Below are 21,788 nucleotides of genomic sequence, written 5' to 3'. Positions count from 1 at the left end.
AAAACTTTAAATTTTTTTTTAAATACATTAACATACCCACATAAGTCAGAGAAAGCTTACATTATAGGTTTCGGGGAACTTTATGTTGAGACTGCCGGGACGTGTCACCTTGAATTCTGCCTGCCTGGAATGGTTGAGCATCGCGGCTAACGTAAAGCTAACCAACGTTTTCCCCTAAACCTACCGCTACGGAATTAATTGTACCTGGTCGTCGTCGGAGGTGGGTTGGATTTAATGTAAACCTATGTCTGAAGATCTTTCAATAACTGTTTTGTCTTTTTACGCGGAGTTTTAAAATGGGAGTAGTACTAAGGAACCTCCAAAAGGTGGTGCCTCTTCGCCGCGCCAGACTACGCAAGGATGTTGACACACTGAGGCACATCCTGGGCATCCAGAAATTTGATCTGGGAATTATCTGCGTGGATAACTACAGGATTCAGAAAATTAATCACATCTACAGAAAGAAAAATGTGCCGACGGATGTACTCTCATTTCCATTCTACGAGGTAAATATAACTGCATACCAAAATATGACTAACCATATTAATTCACTGACTTCCAAATGCTTCTGGTAATTGTGATTATCTTTTTTTAGGACCTAAGACCAGGGAAGATGCCTTGTCCTCTTCATAGAGATGAACTAAACCTCGGGGACATTTTCTTGGGAGTCGAGTTTTTGATGAAACAGTGTCAAGAGGAATCTCTAGATCTGCATGGTGCTCTTACTGTGGGTCACTGCAGGCTGGACAATATATTTTATTATATCTACAAAACATTTTTCAACCTTCAGAAAGTGGTTAATGATGGTAGTAAAAACAATATATTTAACAGTAATTCAGGCCTTAAACTGTCACTTCCACTGTCCATGTATGCCTGTGCTAACCTTTCCCTCTTTGCCTGTGACTAGGTTAACGTCATTAGCTGGTGTTGATTAATTGTTGCACTCGTTTCCTCATGTTTCAGGCTGTCACTGCACATGGGATCTGTCACCTGTTGGGCTACAGGCATGAGACAGAGGAAGAATGGACTGAGGTTGGTATGGAAAACCATTATGTGCGAAACACAGGGTCAGTTCAGCCAAACTACAGAGTAACATTTTCTGCATTTACTGCAACTTGTACTGTGTATCCATGCAGATAATTTAGGTTCTATGAGAATTTACGTTACAAATTTAATGTAAAAAATGATCAACAAAATGTATACTGGCCCTTTAACTGACAAAAAAAAGCATTTCTGAAATGCAGCCCATAATAAAAATGACAACACGTCTAAATGACTCTGCTCATATAATACTGATTCTTAATCACCTTAATCATCACAAACTGAGGAGTTACTGCATTTTAATTTGCTTGCAGATGCTGCAGAGGGAAAGCTACATTCTAAGTGAGTACAACAGACTCACTGGGCGACATCTCGAGCCACTTATGAAGAGATGCAATCAAGACAGGTGACAGTGACTGTTACCTGCTACCTGTACAGCTAAACACTGCACTAAGTGTACTGTGGTGCTTGATATTGTTTGTACTCTGTCCTGTAACAAGTTTGACTTGACCTACCATGATTGATTAACTAATTTAACAGATTAGTTATATTCAGAAACCAATGTTTGCTGCTGTTTTATGAAGGTCTTCATACATGCAGCTACTGATTGTGTGTGGGCATCCTTAAACACTGGATTCAAGTGTTATTAAAGTTTTAAACACCAAATTAAAAAGTCTGTGCACTTTCACCGTAATATTTTATTAAAATCTGCTTTAGGAAGAGTCAGTTGTGTATGAAGGGTAGAAAAAAGCAGTTCATTCTTACTTCACAAATACATTTTACCCTCTTTACACTGCTGCATTTGGGACAGGATATTCAGGAAGGCGCCATGTTTCAGACATGTAAATTCATTTAAAAAAAATTCGGAATAAAGTTTGTCCATGGTGCAACAGAAAACTTTAGTTCCAGGAAGTCAGCTAATAATACTGGACATTTCCTTAAAACATAACAGTATAGGGCTGAGTATTCAAGAATATGAATCAGTCCATACAGATTATTTAATCATGTTTTCTGCTATATCATGTAAGTTTTCTTCTGCTTCTGTGGGAGATTGAGAAAATAATTGTGTGGTCTGAATATGTCCAGCAGACACAATGTTTCATTGCTGCACATTAGTCATGACATACTTCAATGTGATTTTGTCTTTACAGTGGTAACAAAAAGAAAGAGCTGTACAACCAGTGTCTGGTATTAAAATCATTACAGAATAACAAAATACTCCCAATTGCTTCAGTCTATATTCAAGCGCATCTGATAGGAACTAGTTCAACAGGGTTAGCAGAGTTCTATGGTGTTAAGTACTGAATACTGGCCTTAACGATGATGAAATAAGACATTACACTGTAGCTAGCTTTCCTGGTGGTCTAGTAGTAATGACTTCTATTTTCCATGGTGTATGCATGGGATAATTAAGATTCGTCAACCCTAGACTGCAATAAATAGAAAAATCTGTTGGCTTTTTATAGAGAAAAATCTGACTTACACACTGTTGAGGTTTGACAAACATATTCAAAAACAAAGCTGTGCAACTTTCAAAGTAAAGCTTGTATACATATTTATAAAAGTTTTCTTGGGAGGCACAAGGTCAAAACCGGCGGGATTTACTGAGAAAAGCTCAGTCAAAACAGGCCATGTTACTACTGAGCTCTATGATTTCTTTTTAGAGCTGTAAAATATGGAGACAGCCACACACACACATATTAGCTTATAGGTCAAGCACAAAAAGAAACCAGGAAAACATCCACACACTCTGACAGAAAGCTGATTTGAATTGGCCAATCTGTGCCAGAACATAAATATTGCACCAAATGTACCCGCTAAATACAACAACCCTTTAACTCTATAATAGCTTATACTCCAACATAGAATATATCTTTATTTAGTTTATATGGGAAATAAAGGGTCTGCAAAACATACAATCCATGAAGCACCAGTAGCATCTGGTGTTTGATAGTTGCTTTTAAGTCAAAGTCTGAATGAACGGCATTAAAGTTTAAAGAAGTGTATCAAGAAACAAACAAAGAAAATAACTTCTACAAAACAGTTGTTTGATAAAAGCAAAGAAAAACTCCAGCCCCAAAAACATGGAGGCAAAATTTGATCCACTGAACATTTTAACTGCATTTCTGGTATCTTAGAGTCTTGACAGATTAGCACGTGTGTTGGCATTTACAGGTGCTAATTGAGCCTGGCATTTAGTGATCTTAAGAGTAGAAGTGCCTGAAGACGACCAAAGAAGGACGGCAATCAGTAGTACTCAAGGTTGTTCAAAGGAGAGCTCCATCTAACAGAGTGTGTGTGGATGGTTGTCCAAAGACGTAGTGCTCAGAGAGGCTGCAGGACATTCCTTCCTGCCTCTGAAGTGCTGCTGGCTCCAGCTCTCTCCATCTCCGACAGCTGTTCAAACACATCCCTGAGGACAAGATAATGTGTGAAAAAAAGATCTTAGGCCAATTCATGTAGTGCCCTCGATGATGAACGCAACCAAACATACAGTCCTACAAAACCGGCCACGCACCAAAATCTCTGAATATTTTTGCATTGCACATTAAAAAATGAGCAATGCATGTCATGCTAGTTACGAGTTGTTTGAGACATCCATCTGGTTGTTCTGCCAACTCACTTGTGCATGTAGAAGAAGATGTATCCACTACGGTCGCGGTCCCGCTGGACGGCTGCTTCCTGTGTGCGTGACACGTCCAGGTCATTGTAGGTCAGCCAGGACTGCTTCTTCATGTCGTACACGTCACTGATGTAGTGGCCTGGCGTGGAAAACAAACAAAGGTCATGTGTGGAAACCCAAGTGAGGACAGGTAGTGATGTGCCTGTTGTGGACGTGTGTCATTCCGACCAAACACAAAACCAGATGATTTCCCTGGCATGCTAAATGTTGTGCAGGAAACAGGTATGGCATTGAATCTCTATCACCTGATCAAACAACTTATACTATGGTTGAAACTGCGGTAATGCTCCTTATTGAGGTATAGTTGTACAAAGCTGTAAATATCAGGTCAGGGAATGTACAACATGACATGCCAAGTCTTTGTATTACACTATATGAAACCATTGAGACCCTATATTAAAATCAATTAAATACTGTAATCTAGGTTTCAGCATGCCCAGTCATGGCAAAAATGTTTAGCTCTAATCTAGGTAGGCTAAGAGTGACAGTTCTGTCTTCCTAAGACACACACAAAATCTGGCACTGTGCTGGATGGATATGAGGACACCCACTTATTAATTCTTCCGCTTTGTAGCACAGTTGGCAAATCAGTAAAATCATGAAGTGTAGTCTTTTGTCATAAAAAATTGTATCCTCTCTGTCTGCCATGTGACACATTCGGAGAATCTTATAAACATTCAAGTCTGACATCTTTATTGGTTTTGATTTGCTTTTTGCAAACAAGTAACTGAAAACAACTCCTGAGCAGTAGTTTGGATAAATGTTGACAGAGGATTAATCTACATTAGGACAGATTAGATACAAACACAAACAAGGGCTCACCAGAGGAGGAGCTGCTCCCAATGTGACTGACAACACTGATGAGTCTGAAAGAGTTGGCCAAGTCTCCGCTCTGTAGATTAGAGGGTTTATAAGCATGTTACTATGAATGAAAGCAGCTCAGTGAATCCAGTGCACACTGTAGATCATCAGTGCAGTGAGATACATTTAGTGGAAATGTTTAGGCAGAATTTTATACAAGGACTTTTACTTCATTGTTTGCAGAGCACAACAGTTACTTTTCAATTTGTTGTGGATTCATTGTGTGGCAGCAGGATGGTTAGTACCTCAGCGTTCCTCTTCAGGTTTTCAGCCTCGGCTTCAGTGTACTCCATGTCCAGCACGTCCTCGTTGCCAGAATCATCATCTGAGCACAGCAGCTCAGGCAGGGAATTGTTAAACTCTGTTGGGTGAGAAAAAGATATTGGTACAGGTCTAACAGTTTCATAGCACTGTGAGTCTGATTTAACTTTCTATGTCAAGAACATGTCTGATAAAAACTGCAACTGGGACTGTTAAGTTTGGAAAAAAGGTCAATATGAAAAACTGCACTCAATTTGTGAGAAGATTGATTCTCCAAACAGTCGATCAGAGATTTTTCTCACTGGCTGCCTCCACCTCTACTAAATCAATGGTACAGAGCCAAAGATGCACAATGACAGCCAAGCAAATGTTTGCTTGAGCGAGTGTCAGGAGCTCATGAGTTTCAACATCCATACAATTCTGGTCGATACCTTGCAAACTGAGCTCAGTGGCCCTCTTCAGATCATCATCTTCTCTCATCTCTTGGGCCTCCTGTACGGGGTGAGGTAGGACAAAGTGTTACATCAGTGAGACTCGCTGGAAGAAATTTCAACAATGCATTCTCACGTAGGTCTCTTGGTATTTGATGTTCACCTGCTCACTAAGTACATGCTTCAGTCAGATCTACTATATTTTGATATGTGTTATTATATTGTGAAGTCTGTATAATATAGTCCTGTAATAAAGTATGAAGGCGCAGAGCTATTGTTACTTTGTTTAAGGAAACCCCTGCAAATGTCACACGGACGTGATCTTACATGCTCCTGAAGGCTCTGGGCCAGAGCCTGCTGCAGCTCCTGTTCCTCCCTCTCCTGATCCAGACTGTACTGCTGAACCCAATCCAGCTCACCCTGCTGCTGCACACCCTCTGGAGTCTGGTTCTCCTTGTTCTCATCCATGGTCAAGTCCAAGGAATCCAGCACATCTACACAAGATCAGAATGTACTCATGTCAATTAACTCTATACCAAAATAGTAGTGAAGTAATTTCCACTTATAAACGAGTTTAATAACGTTATATTGCTTAAAAAATATTCAGATTTCAGCCAACCCAGTTTTTGTGTGAATGAAGAAAAGCCACACTGATTTCAAACAGTGTATCCTGGCAGGAAAACTGACTGATGCTACATATATTTATACAATCTCTCAAGACAAAAGTAAAGGTTGCCCCCTGTAGAAACCCCATCTATAGATCATCTTGTTCTCCAGATGTTGGGACTACCTGCAGGCTGTTTGTTGTCTGTTTCCATCAGTTCCGTGTGATAGGCCAGGTCATGTGCATCCGTGTCTCCGAATCCTGTGTCTGGGCTGCTGGTTGGTTCATCCTCCAGAGGAGGTGGAGCAGAGAGGCCGGCCTCTTGACGACTCATCTCCAGCACCGCCGCTAGCATTTCATCATCATTTATGCCACTGAAGTCTGCTGAATCTATCGTTGCTCCCCTCTGAAAACCCATCAGACAGTGTCAAAACAGAAACAAGGGAAAAAGGAGGCTGGATTATAACTTCCAAGGCCAGCGAATGCTCACCTCTTCCGGTCGGTCATCGTCGTCAGGCAGACAGCTGCTGAGGCGACGCTTGCGGCTTGCGCTCACCCTTCGGTTAGGCTCCTCTTCAGAGTCAGAGTCCACGAGGATAGAGGTGCAGCTGGAGTTTGCCACTTTCCCTCCAATCCTTCTACACACACAACCAGTGTTCACAGCCAAGTTCAGTGCTTACATTTACAAGCCAAAAGTAGAACTCAAGTCTGGCACACAAAGTCGTTTTACCAGTTAGGCATTCAGTATGTAACAGATTAAACATATGATTCCTAAAAGAAGCTGAGTACAGAATATGTTACTGCACACTTGGGAGTTCAGAGCTTTACTCAAGAAAACTTAAATTGTGGCCAGTGTAAAATACAACATTTTTTTTAATTTTTTTTCTGTTTGACAGCATTGTTTGAAAGTCATGCAGAACCATGAGGACTTACCGGAGTGGTGCTGTGGAAGAGTTGACCAACTGCGACGTCTTGAGTGTTCTGGACCTTTGAGAAAAACAAAGAAAACCTTCAGAAGCCTAATTATTTGCTGCAAGTTAATTAATCTCTCAGCCAATGGAGCTAAATTTAATGCATCCAGGTCAATTGCAAAGCTTTGCAACCTAATCCCTACACAGTTACTAAATAGCTCAGGAGGTAATTACCCAAATTGTCAAGAAAATTCTTATTCATTTATTTTTATTTTAAGAGGTTTAGGATGTCTTACATGGAGGCTTGGGAACTCCATCCGAGACTAATGGGGGGTCGTGTGGATTCAGTGCAGTGGGACAACAAGGTCAAGTATCGAGGAATAACCACCTGCTGGCCCAGCTTGCTGTTCAGAGACAGCTGAGCGTTAAAGCTGTACCGTTTGAGGTGGAGGATGAGCACTCTGTGGGGAGAGAAGATTCAGACAAAAAATCTATAGTTTTGAGCGCTTCTCGTTTCACTACTGGTTATAAACAGATGCTTGAAGGAAATGTCAGCTGTGATTCTGACTGAGGCTCAGCAGCTACTAAAATTATGTTTCTGCTTAACTCTAAACTCTAGTGTTTGACTGTGAGTGTGACAACTTGTCATTGTGCATGTACATTCCACTTGAGTGGATACCTGGGCAGTTTGCTGAATTTATGTGTAACAGTTGCCGCTTTCCCATTGCACTTTTCACACGAATACTCAATTTCCTCCATCTGCAAAAGGAAAAAGTAACTTCCATTGTCACATGTTCAAACATAATATACCCAGTTGATGCCTGTTTGTTTCATGCAGGAGTAGTTACAAAATGAATATAACAAGCTTGGCAAAGATGAATCTTTCAATGAAATTGATCAGAACTTTAACCTGTAAATATAAAAAGATTCACCCTAAAAAAGAGATCCAGAGAGTCCTGGATCGAGCGAAGAGGGAGGGTTTTCTTCCTGCGTGGCAGGTCAATGGACAAGTCATTGAACTGCTCTCGCTTGGTCACCACCTCGCCACAGCTTCAAAACATAAAGTAAAACATACCATTTATTTTCTCCAGAGCGACCAACAGTTTTGGCAAATACATTAAAAAGATACATTGCAAAGATAAATTCTGATCATCAAGCAGTTGACACGCCTCACCCTTTGCAGGTGATGGTGTGCTGCACCTCAAATTCCATGTTAACTGCCACAGGACAGGTGTAGATGCGAGAGGTGTCGACCTCTTCGCCAGGCTGACTGAGTGTCGATGATGTTGCCTCCTGGCCGTTCTCACACACCACAGAGGACGATGAGGAGGCTGCAGCTTCATTTGTCCAGTTCTTGTTCATTTTCTCCACATCGTCCTTCAACTGGTCCAAACACTGGCTCAGGAACTCATGAGCATCCTGATAAACATTGTGACACACATGGCCTTAATTAAGCATAATGAGTAGATATGAGAATAGGGTTGGGTAGATTATTTTCTTTTATAATTGTACTTTACATTCATTTTCAGAGATTTGTTTTCTGTAATGTTTGCCATCACCTTTTACATGTTTACATAAAAATAGAAGATTCACAAACAAAAATATTTTCTGGTAAAAAATGTGGCATGACATCCTCCTGCAACAACTACACACGTTTTTATCTATTAAAAATACTTTTTCAAGCAGCAGTACACCACAACTGTTCTGAACTGTTGATCCTAGAGGGAGCTCTTACATTCTGCATGTTTCCAGAGAAGCGCTCAGCTGTGGAGGAGATAGCACTCTTCACTTTCCTCAACAGGTCCTTTTTCGTCTCTGGACAGCCAACGTCTTTCTTGACCATAAGGTGAGCAAAACGCCTGCAGGAAGTGTAGATGCAGGATTTATATTTGTGATACTCACAATGTGAAGCTGTCTACAGATGCTTAATGTTGTTAAACGCAGTACCTGAGCAATGCATTGATGGGCACCTTCTTCCACGGGATGCTCTGCCTCAGCATGTCATTGGAGAAGGAGGGAAGGCTGAAGAGAGACTGCAGGATGGCATTCATGTAGCAAGTGTTGCCCAAATTGGAAAATCTGCAACATACACGTTGAAAGAACTGCACATTAAGCATTTGCACTGTCCATAAAAAGTTTTTTTCTCTAAAATCACTTTGAGAATATACACCTGGTTTACGTAATGTTATGAAAATGTTTTAGTGCCATTATTGTACTATCTAAAAAAAGGTACATCCAATATATTACAATTGCAAAACTGACTTTTGAAGACAGATTTTTGGTTTTACAACTTTCATAGCACATGAAATCCATTCCCTTTTCACATTTAATGGAGCCCATCTGGCTTATTCTTACCCTTGCAGTGGGGGCTGAGGCTGTGCCAGAGTGGAAGGCCTCTGCTTGTTCCAGCCGCCGTAGTCCAGGGAAGGGCGTACCTTCTTGAAGGGAGTGGAGTGGTTGGGCAGCATGAGGCTTCTCTTGACTGTGGGGGTCTGTGCTGTACTGGACGGCCTGAGGGGATTATTGAGGAGATGAGGTGTCAATGACTGGCTTACCAGCGATTTGCCAACCCCTTTATTTCGCATTTTAACTCTGATAGCTTGGGTATTATAGCTGAACACTTCAGACATTTACCTGTCAAGAAAAGAGTGGCTCTGGCTGTAGTCTTTAGTCACAGATCGGCTGCCATAGAATGACGATGGCTGAAGGGGAGTTGAACCCAGTGGGGCTGAGCATAAGGGGAAAGTGTGGTGACACAAACTGTTTAACCTTCAAAATTTGAAACTTTTTGTCACAAAACTGCTGTAAATCTCCAGAGATTATGCAGATAAATTTAACAAGCAAGAAGATTTTCTTCCTGATTCTAGTAAAAATGAGTCAACACAGCAACACACAAGGGTGTTAAAGTGTATAAATACCACAGGTAATTAAAGACATAAGCAGCTGTATATTCAGTAGGTGGCGTTGTTGCTGTGCTGCAGACAAAGAAATTTACCTGAGCTCCTGTTCTCCTCCGTCTGCTTCAGCTTCTCTTTGCAGCTCAGTAGAAACTTCCTGGATGGGTCTGAAGTGGCCTTGTTGTTGCTAATAAAACGTAGAAATATTTTTGGATGTTAACTAGCTGTGGAAAACTTATAATGAACTTATTAAGACAAAATATACCTTTTGACAAAGGCTGCATAAATCTGGTCATTCTGTGAATAGCCAGTAGCACTAAAATTCAGTTTGGGCAGTGAGGTGTGTTGCTTTAACCTTGAGGAGTCATTTTCCTTGGGGTAGTCCTCAGTCAGGTCACTTTCAGAATTAAGGAGCCTCTTTCTCTTCTCGCTCCTGAAAAACAGGAGTGACAAAAATTTATGTCAGAAGGCAAGACAAATTTATTTGGATAGCACATTATCATACTCAGGTCATTCAACCTTTGCCCTTAGCAGAAATAAAAGAAGCATAAAAAAAGATCCTTCAATGTGCTTAACAGAGATAGAAGTATGAGAAACAGAAGTAAGAAAGCACAAGAACATTTTTTTAAATTTCCAGCAGTGGGCAGCATTGTGGCTGAAAGCCATTCCAACCTGTTTGGTTTTAAGTCTGGGCTCCACTAACTGACCAGCTCCTGCAGATCTTAGAGACCTATTGGGCTTGTATACATCAAACATTTCAGAAATAAGGCTTATCTGAAATTCTGTTGAGGATTGAATGTATGTCGTTTGTCAGGTACTGTGCAACAGGTATCTGGTGAAAAAGCAACAGCATTTAGGAGGATGGTCTCATGTAGGAAGATTGTCAGCAGTACAGGTAAACAAAAAATGTATGTTTTCAGTGGAGAGAAAATTTAACTCACTTGTTTCACATCAACACTAAATCACCTCACATTTTAGATACAATTTTCAATTAGATACATAATTAGATACATAATTTCAAATTAGATATATTTGACAAATAAAAACTACTTCCTTCAAATAAGAGTTCAGGTTGAGCATTATCACCTGAAGTTACAGTTAAAATATATCATGTTGTTCATAAGGCACAAATCACATAGCAATTACAACTTCATACCTGTTCTCAGAGAGTCCAGTGCGAGTGGGAGTCGAGGCGGCTCTGCTTGGACTGCCCAGAGGCTTCCGTGGTGTTGTGTCCTCTCGGCCTTCTGCGCTCTGCCGCCTTGGTGTTGTCTGGAAGATGTTAGGAGTCTGGATATTAAAATCAAATGTAAGTTTGTTTCAATTATTTTAAAATCAACAAAGTAGTAGTGTTGTGTTGCCGCTCACCTGTCTCTCCCCTGACGGATTGGTCTCATTTTTCACAGAGCGGTTCCCAAGCACACTGAAGTTTGCGCTTCCGTGGGATGATTTTAAAACTAAAAAAAAAAAGACAGAATAAAAACTTGTATTGTGTTTGTGAATGCAAAATTCAACAGGAACTAATGAAGGGTAGTTCAGAACTATAAAGTTATACCTCTGAACTACTGATATTTTAATATTTTTGGAGTAGGTTTGAGCAATGTTTTGGCTAAATTGTCGACCAACATTGTTTGACAAATTGTGTAGGGTGTTGTGATGCAAGTTCTTTTTGTAAATCAAATTATATATTACTACTGTCATTTACTTGTGTTTTTAAGTGAGACCTGATGTCCCTGAACATGAAGTAGGTCGTGTGGGATAGCAGTGGAGTAAGAGTATTATCAAATTTTGGTGTCACAGTTGGGATGGGAAAAGAAATTAGGGACATTAAGGAAACCATTATCAGTCATAATATAAGTTCTAGCCATTTCAGCATGTGGTCAGGGTCTATCATTATTGCTCAGTTTAAATTCACAAATGGTTGTTTTGACAAATTGGTGCCAGATCACGCAAGAGAGAATCAACCGACTGCTGCCTGTTCTCTTTAGACGTACCCATGTTCTTTAAGAGCAAAACATTAGAAAATGGAAGGTAACTACATATAATCAAGAGAAGGAACAGGATAAACTTGCAAAATCAGAAAACACAGGACAGTGTAGAAATAAATCTGAATGAAATGCAACATGAAAATTACTTGCACGTTTCCTTCTAATCTGCCCATTGTTTATCTGAAGCTCTATGACCCTTTTCATTACAAATTAACCAAAACATAGACAAAGCTTTGACATCCAAATATGTGGCAGTTTACAGGCAGTTTAGAATTGTTGTCACCACTATATGTTGAAAATTAAGAAATGTCTGTCTGGAATGTATCAATGTTCGCCACACATAAACCTTGGGTTTTTGTCCTGAGAAATTCCACAATCATCAGTGGACAAGCTAATGAATATGACTGTATTCATTATAAATAATAACCATGTTCCTTTGGTTTCCATCTTTCACCTTTATTGTGCTGTGAACCATGAATAAATCTCTGCCAGTATTTAAAATGAGCTGTGGTATACTTACTTGGCTTCCCCTGCTTCAGCTTTTCCAGGTATTCTTTTGTCTTCTGAACCAAAGTGGGAGGCATCTTATCCAAGGTGATGACACTGTTGTCCTTTAAAGTCAGCATGATTCGATTCAGGTTCTGGTTAATGTTCTTCACATTCTGGTTCAGCTGAGGACAAGAGAAACAATTCAAGAGTCAAATTTCATTACATTTTATTATTGTGATTTTAATGATAATAAAATCACAATCATATCCAATGAGAATAGAAAATGTACAGAGACAGGAAAAACTGCGAGGTGAGCACATGTGATCAATCTGGACCTGATCCTGGTCCAGACACAAATCCGCATTTTTACAGTCAAATTTTCTGTGCCTTTTGCCACGGATCCCCCAAAATTCCTCAATCATTTTTTCTTCTTCTTAAAATTTTGCACTGCTCTGTTTGTCTTAAACCCTCATGCTCTGTAGACTAGAAAGGTGGTTGTTGTCAGAAAGCTGACAGAAACATGTCAAACCACTGCTGGACTAGCAGAATCCCCCTCTCCACTGTCCATCCATTTACTCGGTGTGATGTAGATGCTCATATTTTTGACAGAACATTAACAAATAAAAGGCTTTTTGCTTCAATCTTTACACACGTAAATGTTAGTATGATCATGTTTCTCCTTTGGATGGTTGCCTAGAAACACAGCACTACTCATAGTCTACAGATGTTCATAGTCTACAGATGTTCAGTGTGTGTTTACCTCATTGTTCAATACATACTCCTTCTGACTGTCAGAACAGTGAAAAAAAATCCTGCATATTGTCAATCACTTCAGTTCACAGTCATCAAACATTAATTTGGGAAAAATTCATAACTCATATTTCAGGACTGCTGACACTAAAAATAAAAATGTGTATGTTTATGGAAATAGATATAATATGCAAAGCATCTAAATCTTTGTGCTGGGTTCCTAATGTAAGGACTATTTTATATGTCTGTATATTTCCCAGTATTCCTATTACAAATACTGTAGAAAAACTGACAAAGTTAATAATGACAGAGCTAGCCAAGCTAGCCATTGCTTGCTGTCTTTCCAGATAAATGACATGCATCAAGAATCAGCTACCACATCATCTGCTTTCCCTGAGACTTCTGATATGTAGATACTGACTGATCCCAATTCCCAATCCCATTTCTATAAATGAGATCAAGGTTTTCAACACATTAAAAATATGCACACAAAAAAATAAATTGCACAAAGATACTGCTTCAGATTTCAAAGCAATGTCTTGGGAGTTGCAACCATGACTGAATACATACAAACCAAACAAAATGAACAATACCTGGAAAGTTTTGGATGCTCCACCACAGCTGAACCTTAGACAGAGGTTGACTTTGTTGTCCTTTTCAAGGATCTCAAAAGTTCCTTCTTTCCATCTGGTGGTACCAAGGTCCATGCTGGAAAAGCGGATTTTAACAGCAGCACCGCTGGAGAGTTTGGGCACTATGGTTGCCATGGCTTACTATCCAGTTGGTGCACTTTGGAGGCTGGGACTTGTGATCCAACAAATCCTGAACAAGATAAATTATATTAACTGCGTCAGTACAACCACACAAATGAGCAGCCAACATAGAGTGGATTATAACTAGTATGCTTTAACCATATCAGTGTGTCCCAATACCACTACGCACAACTTACTGAACAGTTTAACTGTTTGATTCAGGCAAGAACTGTCATTGCTCCATAGATAGTGGACATTAAACTAGGCCAATCAGCTCAATGAAAAAGCTCACCCATTAGAAAGCAATCATTAGCACCAGTATTACTCAGCTTATAAAAAACGGCACTTATTTGCCAACATTAACAGATAACAGTGTTGTTGCACACCCTTTTAAAGTTTACGTTCTCAGCTAATAAAACCAAGAAACAGATATGTAGCCCACGTTGGCCAAAGCTTCACTACTGAGCGCTTGTTTAAAGTCACAACAAACTCCAAGTCAACCAAGAGCATCGTAAGACAACACCTAACGGCACAAGGTTCATTACAACATAGACAATACGCTCACAAGACAATTTTGACAAACAGGATTGGATGTTTTACAAAGCGGGGACACTCGCGGCGCGTATGTCAAGTGGCTAACGGTTCCATTAACAGCCAGTGTAGCCCATGTTTGCATTAGCCATCAAACTAGCCCAATGCCCAATTTGCATCACGGCAGCAAAGACGAGCAAAGGTGCCCAACACATTGCGACCAGCGTTTATTACTTCGTTAACGTTGTTCTGACAAGACAGTCACAGTCACAAAAATGTGCAAAAGCAGCAAAGTTACGACTGACTGGCTAGGGTGACACTACAGCCAAGCTGAATGTCTGGGATGCAGGTAATGTCGTCCACTCCTCTACAGGCGCTGAATGGATGGAGGAGGCCGATATTAGCAAGTTGGCTAGCAGGCTAGCGGGAGCTAGCTAACTGGCTAATTTGCTTGATTGTAATTTGGTGATGAAACAGTATCACAGTTTTGTTACATCGTCGCACTCCTTTACCTGTCGATGATATGCGCTCGTCTTGAAACTTTTAAATCACAGTATCGTTTTCGTAGGTCCTCCGAGGGCAGAAAGTTTGTTTTGCCGGCATTCACCTGCTCCCCAGTATGAGTGTTGTTGACACCGGACCTGCACACGACGCCTCGCAACACTGCGCGATGATGGCGGGAATGTGAAAATTTACAACGGAAATGTAAACCGAGAGTATGTCCGATCCTCCTCTCGCGATATTTCAAATGTATATTTGTATTCAGGTTGCCTCCATTGCTCAACAGAAAATCGCCGCTACATTTTCTTGTTTGATTAGTAGCTTTTAGTTTTGAGCTCGAGAGGGTGTTAATGATACGTATACATGCGAATATTAACGTTTTGTCATTTTGTTATCTCAATTAAGAAATGTTGCTTGTAATGCTTATAAACTGGACTCCACTCGTCAAGACATTTAGCAGCTAGCTTGGGCTAGCTGTCCGTACTGTGTGTTAGTTACTCCAACTTTGTTTCATTGCAGCCGCATTAGTTTGCCACTACGCCACACTCCAGTGAAACAGTAGTTTTAATTACACCTCGGGACCACTAAGAACTTCAAAGAATGCTGGCGACGGGAGCAGTGAGTATCTAAGATCACCGCAGCTTACTGTACGCAGGTGTTGCGGTACCGACAGTATTCCTCTTTTGTTTCTCCTCAAGTTGGTTTAAGGCTGTTAAAAGCATCTTTTTCAACACTGTCTGACAGTACCATAAATCGGTGTTTTATTCTGTATTGTGATCCAACTCTTAAGTGAAGTCCCTTAAGTCTTCATGAATTTATTCACAATTCCCTCGAATTCATCATGACATGTGGTGTCTTTTGAAACATAGGGATCTCCACCAGAGCATAAAATAAATGATCAGTGAGGCTGCACAGTTTGTAATGGCTGAGCCACCAAAATAAAAAAATGTATAAGTATAGATTAGTTAGTTGAGCGCTTAATTATAATTATAGTTAGATCTCAGTAAAACAGCCAACTCATTCACAGCTACGCCAGGATAAAGCTTTTAGTTGCCATAAAATCAGATATGATATTTTTGAATACCTTTATCCATTATGTGATACCATATTTTGGATCTAGTGGTGGTTTAAAAAAAGTATGTGTGTTACATTGTAATGATAAGCAGAACTACATATAATGTCTTTTCTCATACCATCGTGTTGATAAACACTACATATCCGAGGTTTAATTGGATGGTAATGATGAATGTATTATTTACCCTTTTTTCTACAGGCTGTGACTAATGTCACAGCCCTGGCCCAGGTGGACCGGGAAAAGATCTACCAATGGATCAATGAATTGTCCAGTCCAGAAACCAGAGAAAACGCCTTGCTGGAATTAAGCAAGAAACGGGAATCGGTACCAGACCTTGCTCCAATGCTCTGGCACTCTTGTGGCACCATTGCAGCTCTGTTGCAGGTATGGCCCACATCCCATCCGAAACTTTTTAATCTCTTTGGCTACTGTTTGTGTGTTCATCCACTGTTGTGTGGCCATGATAATAGGTTTAACTGCTTTCTTTCCTCATTTGATTATTTTATCATTAGGAGATAGTGAACATCTATCCATCTATAAATCCACCCACACTTACAGCTCACCAGTCTAACAGAGTGTGCAACGCCTTGGCACTTCTGCAGTGTGTCGCCTCACACCCTGAGACACGGTAATGAGACGTTCTGTGTAATGGAAATTGCAGTGGTTTTTGTAAATGCCTTTTTACTGCTAGTAATGGCAGATTGTTTTCAAAAGCTTTAATAATGTAATGCTCCAGACAGATGTAGCTATAGGACAAAAGACATTTCTTCCACTACATTTGACATAATCTGCTCTGAACTTGTTGAAATGTCAGGAAATTGATTTGTTAATCATTCAGAATTAGTCAAATGGATGCAAATCATTTGTTTGTAGGCATGTAGGTATTTGATTTAATAAACAGTATAATTATTCTGTGAATTTTAAAGGTAATTCCAATGATCTGACAATGAACCTATTTTGCCTCTCTAGTTAAATTTTAAGTGGAAATTTGTACTTCTTTATTAGACATGACACTGAATCAGTGCCTTTCTAAGAATGTTTATTGAAAGCGGAATATGGCTTAGATCTGAGAGCTTGGGCTTTAATCCCTGCTCTACATGAAGTTAGTTGCTTGTAATGTTAATGAGACGTTCTCCTGTCTTCATTGTTCTAGGGAACAGTGTCTGCAAAGGCTCAAAGCTACAAATGTAATCTTGAAGTTTACGTTTGTTATTTACTGTGTTATCTAAGTTAAGTCACATTAATTGAAATACTTTTGATCCTTTTGTTCTTAACCAGATCGGCTTTTCTGGCTGCTCACATCCCTCTTTTCCTTTACCCTTTTCTGCACACCGTGAGCAAAACACGGCCATTTGAGTACCTGCGACTCACCAGCCTTGGAGTCATAGGTAAACTCCGGTTTAAGTGTCTTATTTCTTGATTGATTGCTATGTACATAAAACTGTGTCTTCATGATTCTTTTTTTCTTTACCGCAGGTGCCTTGGTCAAAACAGATGAACAAGAAGTGATTAACTTCCTCCTCACCACTGAAATCATCCCACTGTGTCTCCGTATCATGGAATCAGGAAGTGAACTCTCCAAGACGGTACTCAACTATTACACCTGCTTTTCAAACAGGCTAACAGACCTTTACCCTAACCTAAATGATGACTGTTGGTATATTAGTTAGAAAAACATGTCACTCCACAACATTTGCTGTAGTTTCAGTAAAACCATGTATTTGTTTGTTGTTTGATTGTTTGTTGTTTTGCTCTGAAGTTATAGAAAAAGAGAGTGTCTGACAGGATTTTACAGCTCACCATTCCTCTCTTTCTTTTGTTTGACAGGTTGCTACTTTCATACTGCAGAAGATTCTGCTGGATGACACAGGGCTGGCCTACATATGTCAGACGTATGAACGTTTCTCCCATGTGGCCATGATCCTTGTAAGTGTCCCTTGAGAAATTTCAGAATTTCATTGACTTTACCTTCCTAGTCTCTCTGCAAAGTGTGACACTTGACATAAATGTCAAAACGTGTTCTGTCAGTGTATCATCATCATCCTTTTCTTTGCAGGGCAAAATGGTGTTGCAGCTCTCCAAAGAACCATCTGCACGTCTGCTGAAGCATGTTGTTCGCTGCTACCTTCGTCTCTCAGATAATCTCAGGTAGAGTAGTATTCAGCAGATAGAGTAAACACTATGTGGTCACCTGTTTTTTTGGCTCTTGATAGAGTGGTGATTTGTGTAACACAGTCTTCAGTCCCTCACAACCCTGAAAACTTAAAACCAGATAGAGATGCCTTTGATCATTAGTGGATGCCACTAGGAGGAGCCATGAGCTATGGCATTAATACAGTGTGCTGGGACTGTTGGTTAAATGGTTTTGTCAGCCTGTGGTTGGAGTTTAATGGTTGTCCATTAAGTGAAAGAATTCACCAGAGAGTTAATTGATTGCCATTTTGGTAATGGATTTCCAATTAAGTTTTAATTATTTGGTGGTTAAAGCCTTACAGATTAGCTGTTATTTCTCCCATTTACATCATTATCAAACACACTTTTACCCCCTTTGGCTCTTCTCTAGGCCTGAGACAGCAATCTGAAAATATAGTTTTGAGCTCCGGTAACTTGTGTTTGGCTATTGCCTTATTATTATTATTATTATTTTTTTAATTGTTGCACATGATATGAGCGCTCTCCAGCTGAAGTAAAGACCAATCTTGCTAAAGTCAGAATAAATAATAAGTAATATTGCGCCTTTATTCCACCTCACCGTTCTGTATAAAGGAGCTAGATCGATGTCTGTAAAAGGGGGAGCTAGCATGGTGGGACAGACGCCGATGCTGTTGTGTTACGTCACGCATCTGATTCTGGAATGCCAGCATGCTGTCTGAAATCACAGAGGGGGACGGCATTATACCGACTTTGTTTGGTTTAGTCTAGGCGAGCAAAGGTGGCTTAATGAGCGGTGTTCCTAACAGCAATATAATGAGATCTCTGTTTAAAAAGAGCTAGAGGTGGGGCGCCTAGGTGGCTCACCTGGTAGAACGCGTACCACATGGACTTAGTCCCAACTGCAGTGGCCATGGGTTTGAATCCGACTCGTGTGCCTTTGCTGCATGTCATCCCCTCTCTCTCTCCCTGACTTTCCTGTCTGTCTCTCACTTCACTATCTAAATAAAGGCAAAAATGCCCAAAAGAAAAACTTTAAAAAAGTTGCAGCAAAGTGATCCGAAATCTCAGTTTACTGCACACTATTGAGTAAACTATTGAGTCTATATGAGTTTATACGAAGTAGTGAATGAGTGAACATTGGAGTGAAGTCCTTATTTTTAATAAGTGGACCGATTGTTTAAACTGTCACATAGTAAATAAATTGTTTCCAAAATGAGATGTCAAGATCTCCCTGATGCAGCTCATCAGGTGATCACATCAAACATTTGTTTTTGGGTTGTCATAGTAGCATATGGTTTTGTCAGAAAAAAAGAGAACCTGAGTTTTTAGAAGTTGGGAAAAGTAGAGGTAAATGGCTCAAACCTTAATATTCAGGTGAGGAAGGAGAGAGAAACTGATCACAAAAGCAGAGGAGTGTACACAGTCAAACAGCTGAATATAGCTTCATGAGCAGCAGCTGGATATGAATTAACCCCTAACACTAAATAACAGAGTCTATATCAAGCTGAAGTGAAGAGCACGGAGCCACTGCTCTGCCTTTCCGCTCACTTGCATTCACCATATATCACATAAAGCACATGGATCTGCTACCCAGCTTCCTATGGGAACCTTTGTATGTTTAATTGAAGTTTACGGATATAGTTTATCAGCCTGATAGTTAAGATATTGTCCATTATAGTGCGTATCCCTTTAAGTAATATCAATAATGCATATCAGGAAAGCACATTGTGGAAGAGTGGTGGTGCTTGAAATAAAGTATGGATTGGTCTTTGGTAATAAGCCTCCATAAGTATCATTTTTTAGCCAAAGAATAAGCTTTCCTCTGTTTAAGTTTCCCCATTTGTTAGAATGTAATTTTGATAAAGGTGGAAAGGTACAGGCTGTCTAATCCTCCCTGCCGATTGGAGCCACCAATATGACAAGCTGTCTGCTTTATAGCAAGATGTTGACACATAAGTACATTGTTTTGTGACATGTGCCATTCCGTCCTCCAGAGCCAGAGAAGCCCTGCGTCAGTGTTTGCCAGACCAGCTGAAAGACAGCACCTTTGCCCAGGTGCTGAAGGACGACACCACCACCAAGCGCTGGCTCGCACAGCTGGTCAAGAACCTGCAGGAGGGCCAGGTCACCGATGCTAGAGGCATCCCACTGGCTCCACAGTGATGGGGACAACGTATGCGCTGACAGTGGACACAGGAGGAACCTGTCATCACTGTCTAGATTTTGTATTTTGCAAAATGTGGTGCTAAGACTGTCTGCAAAGTAAAGGGACTTAATAAGAGAGGAAGATATTTTGCTCTTGGATGGATTCATATCCACAGATCTGTCTGTCAGTTCACCACGTCCACACATGAGGCATCTTTCACAACTGAAATCTTTTTGTTTTTGTTTTTTTTGTCTGACAGATGGTGGATTTTCAAAGCCAAAACTGATGCCAGAAGTTGAAGATAATGAAATTTATATTGGCAGATATTTGTTTTTGACATAAAACAATTATCCCTCAGAATAGGTTGATTAAAAAGTTGGGAGAAAGATACAGTATGTCTGGTTGGCTATTTTAAAGTGAAATAAAAATTCACTATTAAAACAATAACAGTAATTTTTGAACAGAAAACATGACTGAAAATAATAAATATCTCCAAGTAACAACAGAAAAATACATTTAATTTGAAATAAGAAAAATGGCTTTAAAAAGAACTTTGCAGCCTCTAAAATATTTATTGCTGCAGTTAACAGCACTGTAATTACCCGGATGTCAACACAGGTCAATAGTAATGGCTTTATTGGTGATAAGCCAGTATCATTGGTAACATCAGCCCAACTTTGAATCTACTGTTTTCACTATAACTCGATGTAATATTCCTATTCAAAGTAGGAACTCTTCTTTTTTTTTTTTTTTTTTGCTTCTTTCATTTCAAATAAGACTTTTTAATCTTCTACATCACTGGTTGTTTCTCTTTTTTTGTGAAGCCTCTGTGGACTTATATTACATGCAGAAGTTTAGTAATACAGCAGATTTGTTTCTGTATAGTTTTATGTTTTTGCTGGTATTGTATTTGGTGGCCCAGTAATATAGTCTAGAGTGAAATCACAGAAGCTGGTTAAGATATTTCATAAATAAAATGTTTTCCACCCAGTTTAGGGTATTAATAGACAGACTGCTTTCAGTCTTATTCACTGGAAAGACAGAATGACATTGATTTTGAAAGACCTTAATAAACTTTATTTCTACCGCACCTTCCGTACAAGAAATGCAGCTTAAAGTGCTTTACAACAAAGAAATGACATCGAGTGATTCACATGGCAAAGAAAATGAACAAAAACATGTTAAAGACAAAATAAGACTGAATAATAATAAAATAACATAGAAAAAAAGATATATTATTATTAAAAATAATGTATAAACAGAAAAGGCCTACACAAATCAACTAAGAAACTTTCTAAAATAAATCTAAAATCCCCTGCTCCCCTGAACCCAGGCTGCGTCAGGAAGGGCATATGTGGATGGTGATCTGCTGTGGCAACCTGATATAGGAGCAGGACGGGAAAAACAACAACATTTCAGTCAAGTTAGGTTCATAACTTTTTATCAGTCAGATGAGAAAGTGGCTCACCTGAGCTCACTGAGTGCTCCCTCTAACAGCCCCACACACTTCACTGATGAGCTTTCATTTCCTTTTACCGGTACATTAACAGATTGTTGCCCCCATCGGTTCCATTATCCTCAACGACGACTGAGATGAACATGATTGCATCACGGAAACACCTACGCCCAAGCCTTCCATTTGTGAGCAAATCTGATCCCCTTGGGAGATGATCCAAATTATGTATTGTGTTTTTTTTTTTCCGTTTATATTTT

The 21,788-nt window shown here is 39.8% G+C and overlaps 3 protein-coding genes across 5 annotated transcripts; 2 read left to right on the top strand and 1 right to left on the bottom strand.

Moving 5' to 3' along the window:
• The first annotated feature begins 294 nt into the window (after nucleotides 1-294).
• Nucleotides 295-2,259, top strand: ybey (ybeY metalloendoribonuclease). Of its 2 annotated transcripts, XM_056389141.1 has the most exons (4): nucleotides 295-506; nucleotides 596-727; nucleotides 964-1,032; nucleotides 1,356-2,259. In XM_056389141.1, the coding sequence occupies exons 1-4, from the start codon at nucleotides 297-299 to the stop codon at nucleotides 1,449-1,451; spliced, it is 507 nt and encodes a 168-aa protein (XP_056245116.1). In that variant the 5' UTR covers nucleotides 295-296; the 3' UTR covers nucleotides 1,452-2,259. The 2 variants fall into 2 exon arrangements, with proteins under 2 accessions (XP_056245116.1, XP_056245115.1); XM_056389140.1 differs by lacking the exons at nucleotides 964-1,032; nucleotides 1,356-2,259 and having other exon boundaries at nucleotides 596-957.
• On the bottom strand, nucleotides 1,720-14,862 carry usp37 (ubiquitin specific peptidase 37). 2 transcript variants are annotated; one of them, XM_056389131.1, is made up of 24 exons: nucleotides 14,712-14,862; nucleotides 13,510-13,738; nucleotides 12,198-12,348; nucleotides 11,058-11,146; nucleotides 10,846-10,979; nucleotides 10,045-10,122; nucleotides 9,788-9,876; nucleotides 9,427-9,520; nucleotides 9,148-9,303; nucleotides 8,740-8,871; nucleotides 8,528-8,651; nucleotides 7,967-8,211; nucleotides 7,725-7,842; nucleotides 7,472-7,551; nucleotides 7,089-7,253; nucleotides 6,815-6,868; nucleotides 6,372-6,519; nucleotides 6,068-6,287; nucleotides 5,605-5,771; nucleotides 5,278-5,338; nucleotides 4,831-4,946; nucleotides 4,547-4,616; nucleotides 3,665-3,803; nucleotides 1,720-3,454 (listed from the first exon to the last, which is right to left on the bottom strand). In XM_056389131.1, exons 2-24 carry the CDS (start codon nucleotides 13,681-13,683, stop codon nucleotides 3,367-3,369), a joined length of 2,892 nt encoding a protein of 963 aa, XP_056245106.1. In that variant the 5' UTR covers nucleotides 13,684-13,738; nucleotides 14,712-14,862; the 3' UTR covers nucleotides 1,720-3,366. The 2 variants fall into 2 exon arrangements, with proteins under 2 accessions (XP_056245106.1, XP_056245107.1); XM_056389132.1 differs by having other exon boundaries at nucleotides 10,846-10,961.
• Nucleotides 14,863-14,975: 113 nt separating this feature from the next.
• cnot9 (CCR4-NOT transcription complex subunit 9) lies at nucleotides 14,976-21,170 on the top strand. Its single transcript, XM_056389139.1, has 8 exons — nucleotides 14,976-15,318; nucleotides 15,974-16,159; nucleotides 16,288-16,403; nucleotides 17,054-17,163; nucleotides 17,252-17,361; nucleotides 17,603-17,701; nucleotides 17,832-17,923; nucleotides 19,924-21,170. The coding sequence occupies exons 1-8, from the start codon at nucleotides 15,301-15,303 to the stop codon at nucleotides 20,090-20,092; spliced, it is 900 nt and encodes a 299-aa protein (XP_056245114.1). The 5' UTR covers nucleotides 14,976-15,300; the 3' UTR covers nucleotides 20,093-21,170.
• The last annotated feature ends 618 nt before the right edge of the window (nucleotides 21,171-21,788 follow it).

The sequence above is a fragment of the Seriola aureovittata genome, chromosome 11 (genome assembly GCF_021018895.1).
Source record: "Seriola aureovittata isolate HTS-2021-v1 ecotype China chromosome 11, ASM2101889v1, whole genome shotgun sequence".
Lineage (NCBI taxonomy): Eukaryota > Metazoa > Chordata > Actinopteri > Carangiformes > Carangidae > Seriola > Seriola aureovittata.
The sequence above is the reverse complement of the archived record's forward strand: the minus strand, read 5'-3'. Positions and strand labels throughout refer to the sequence as shown.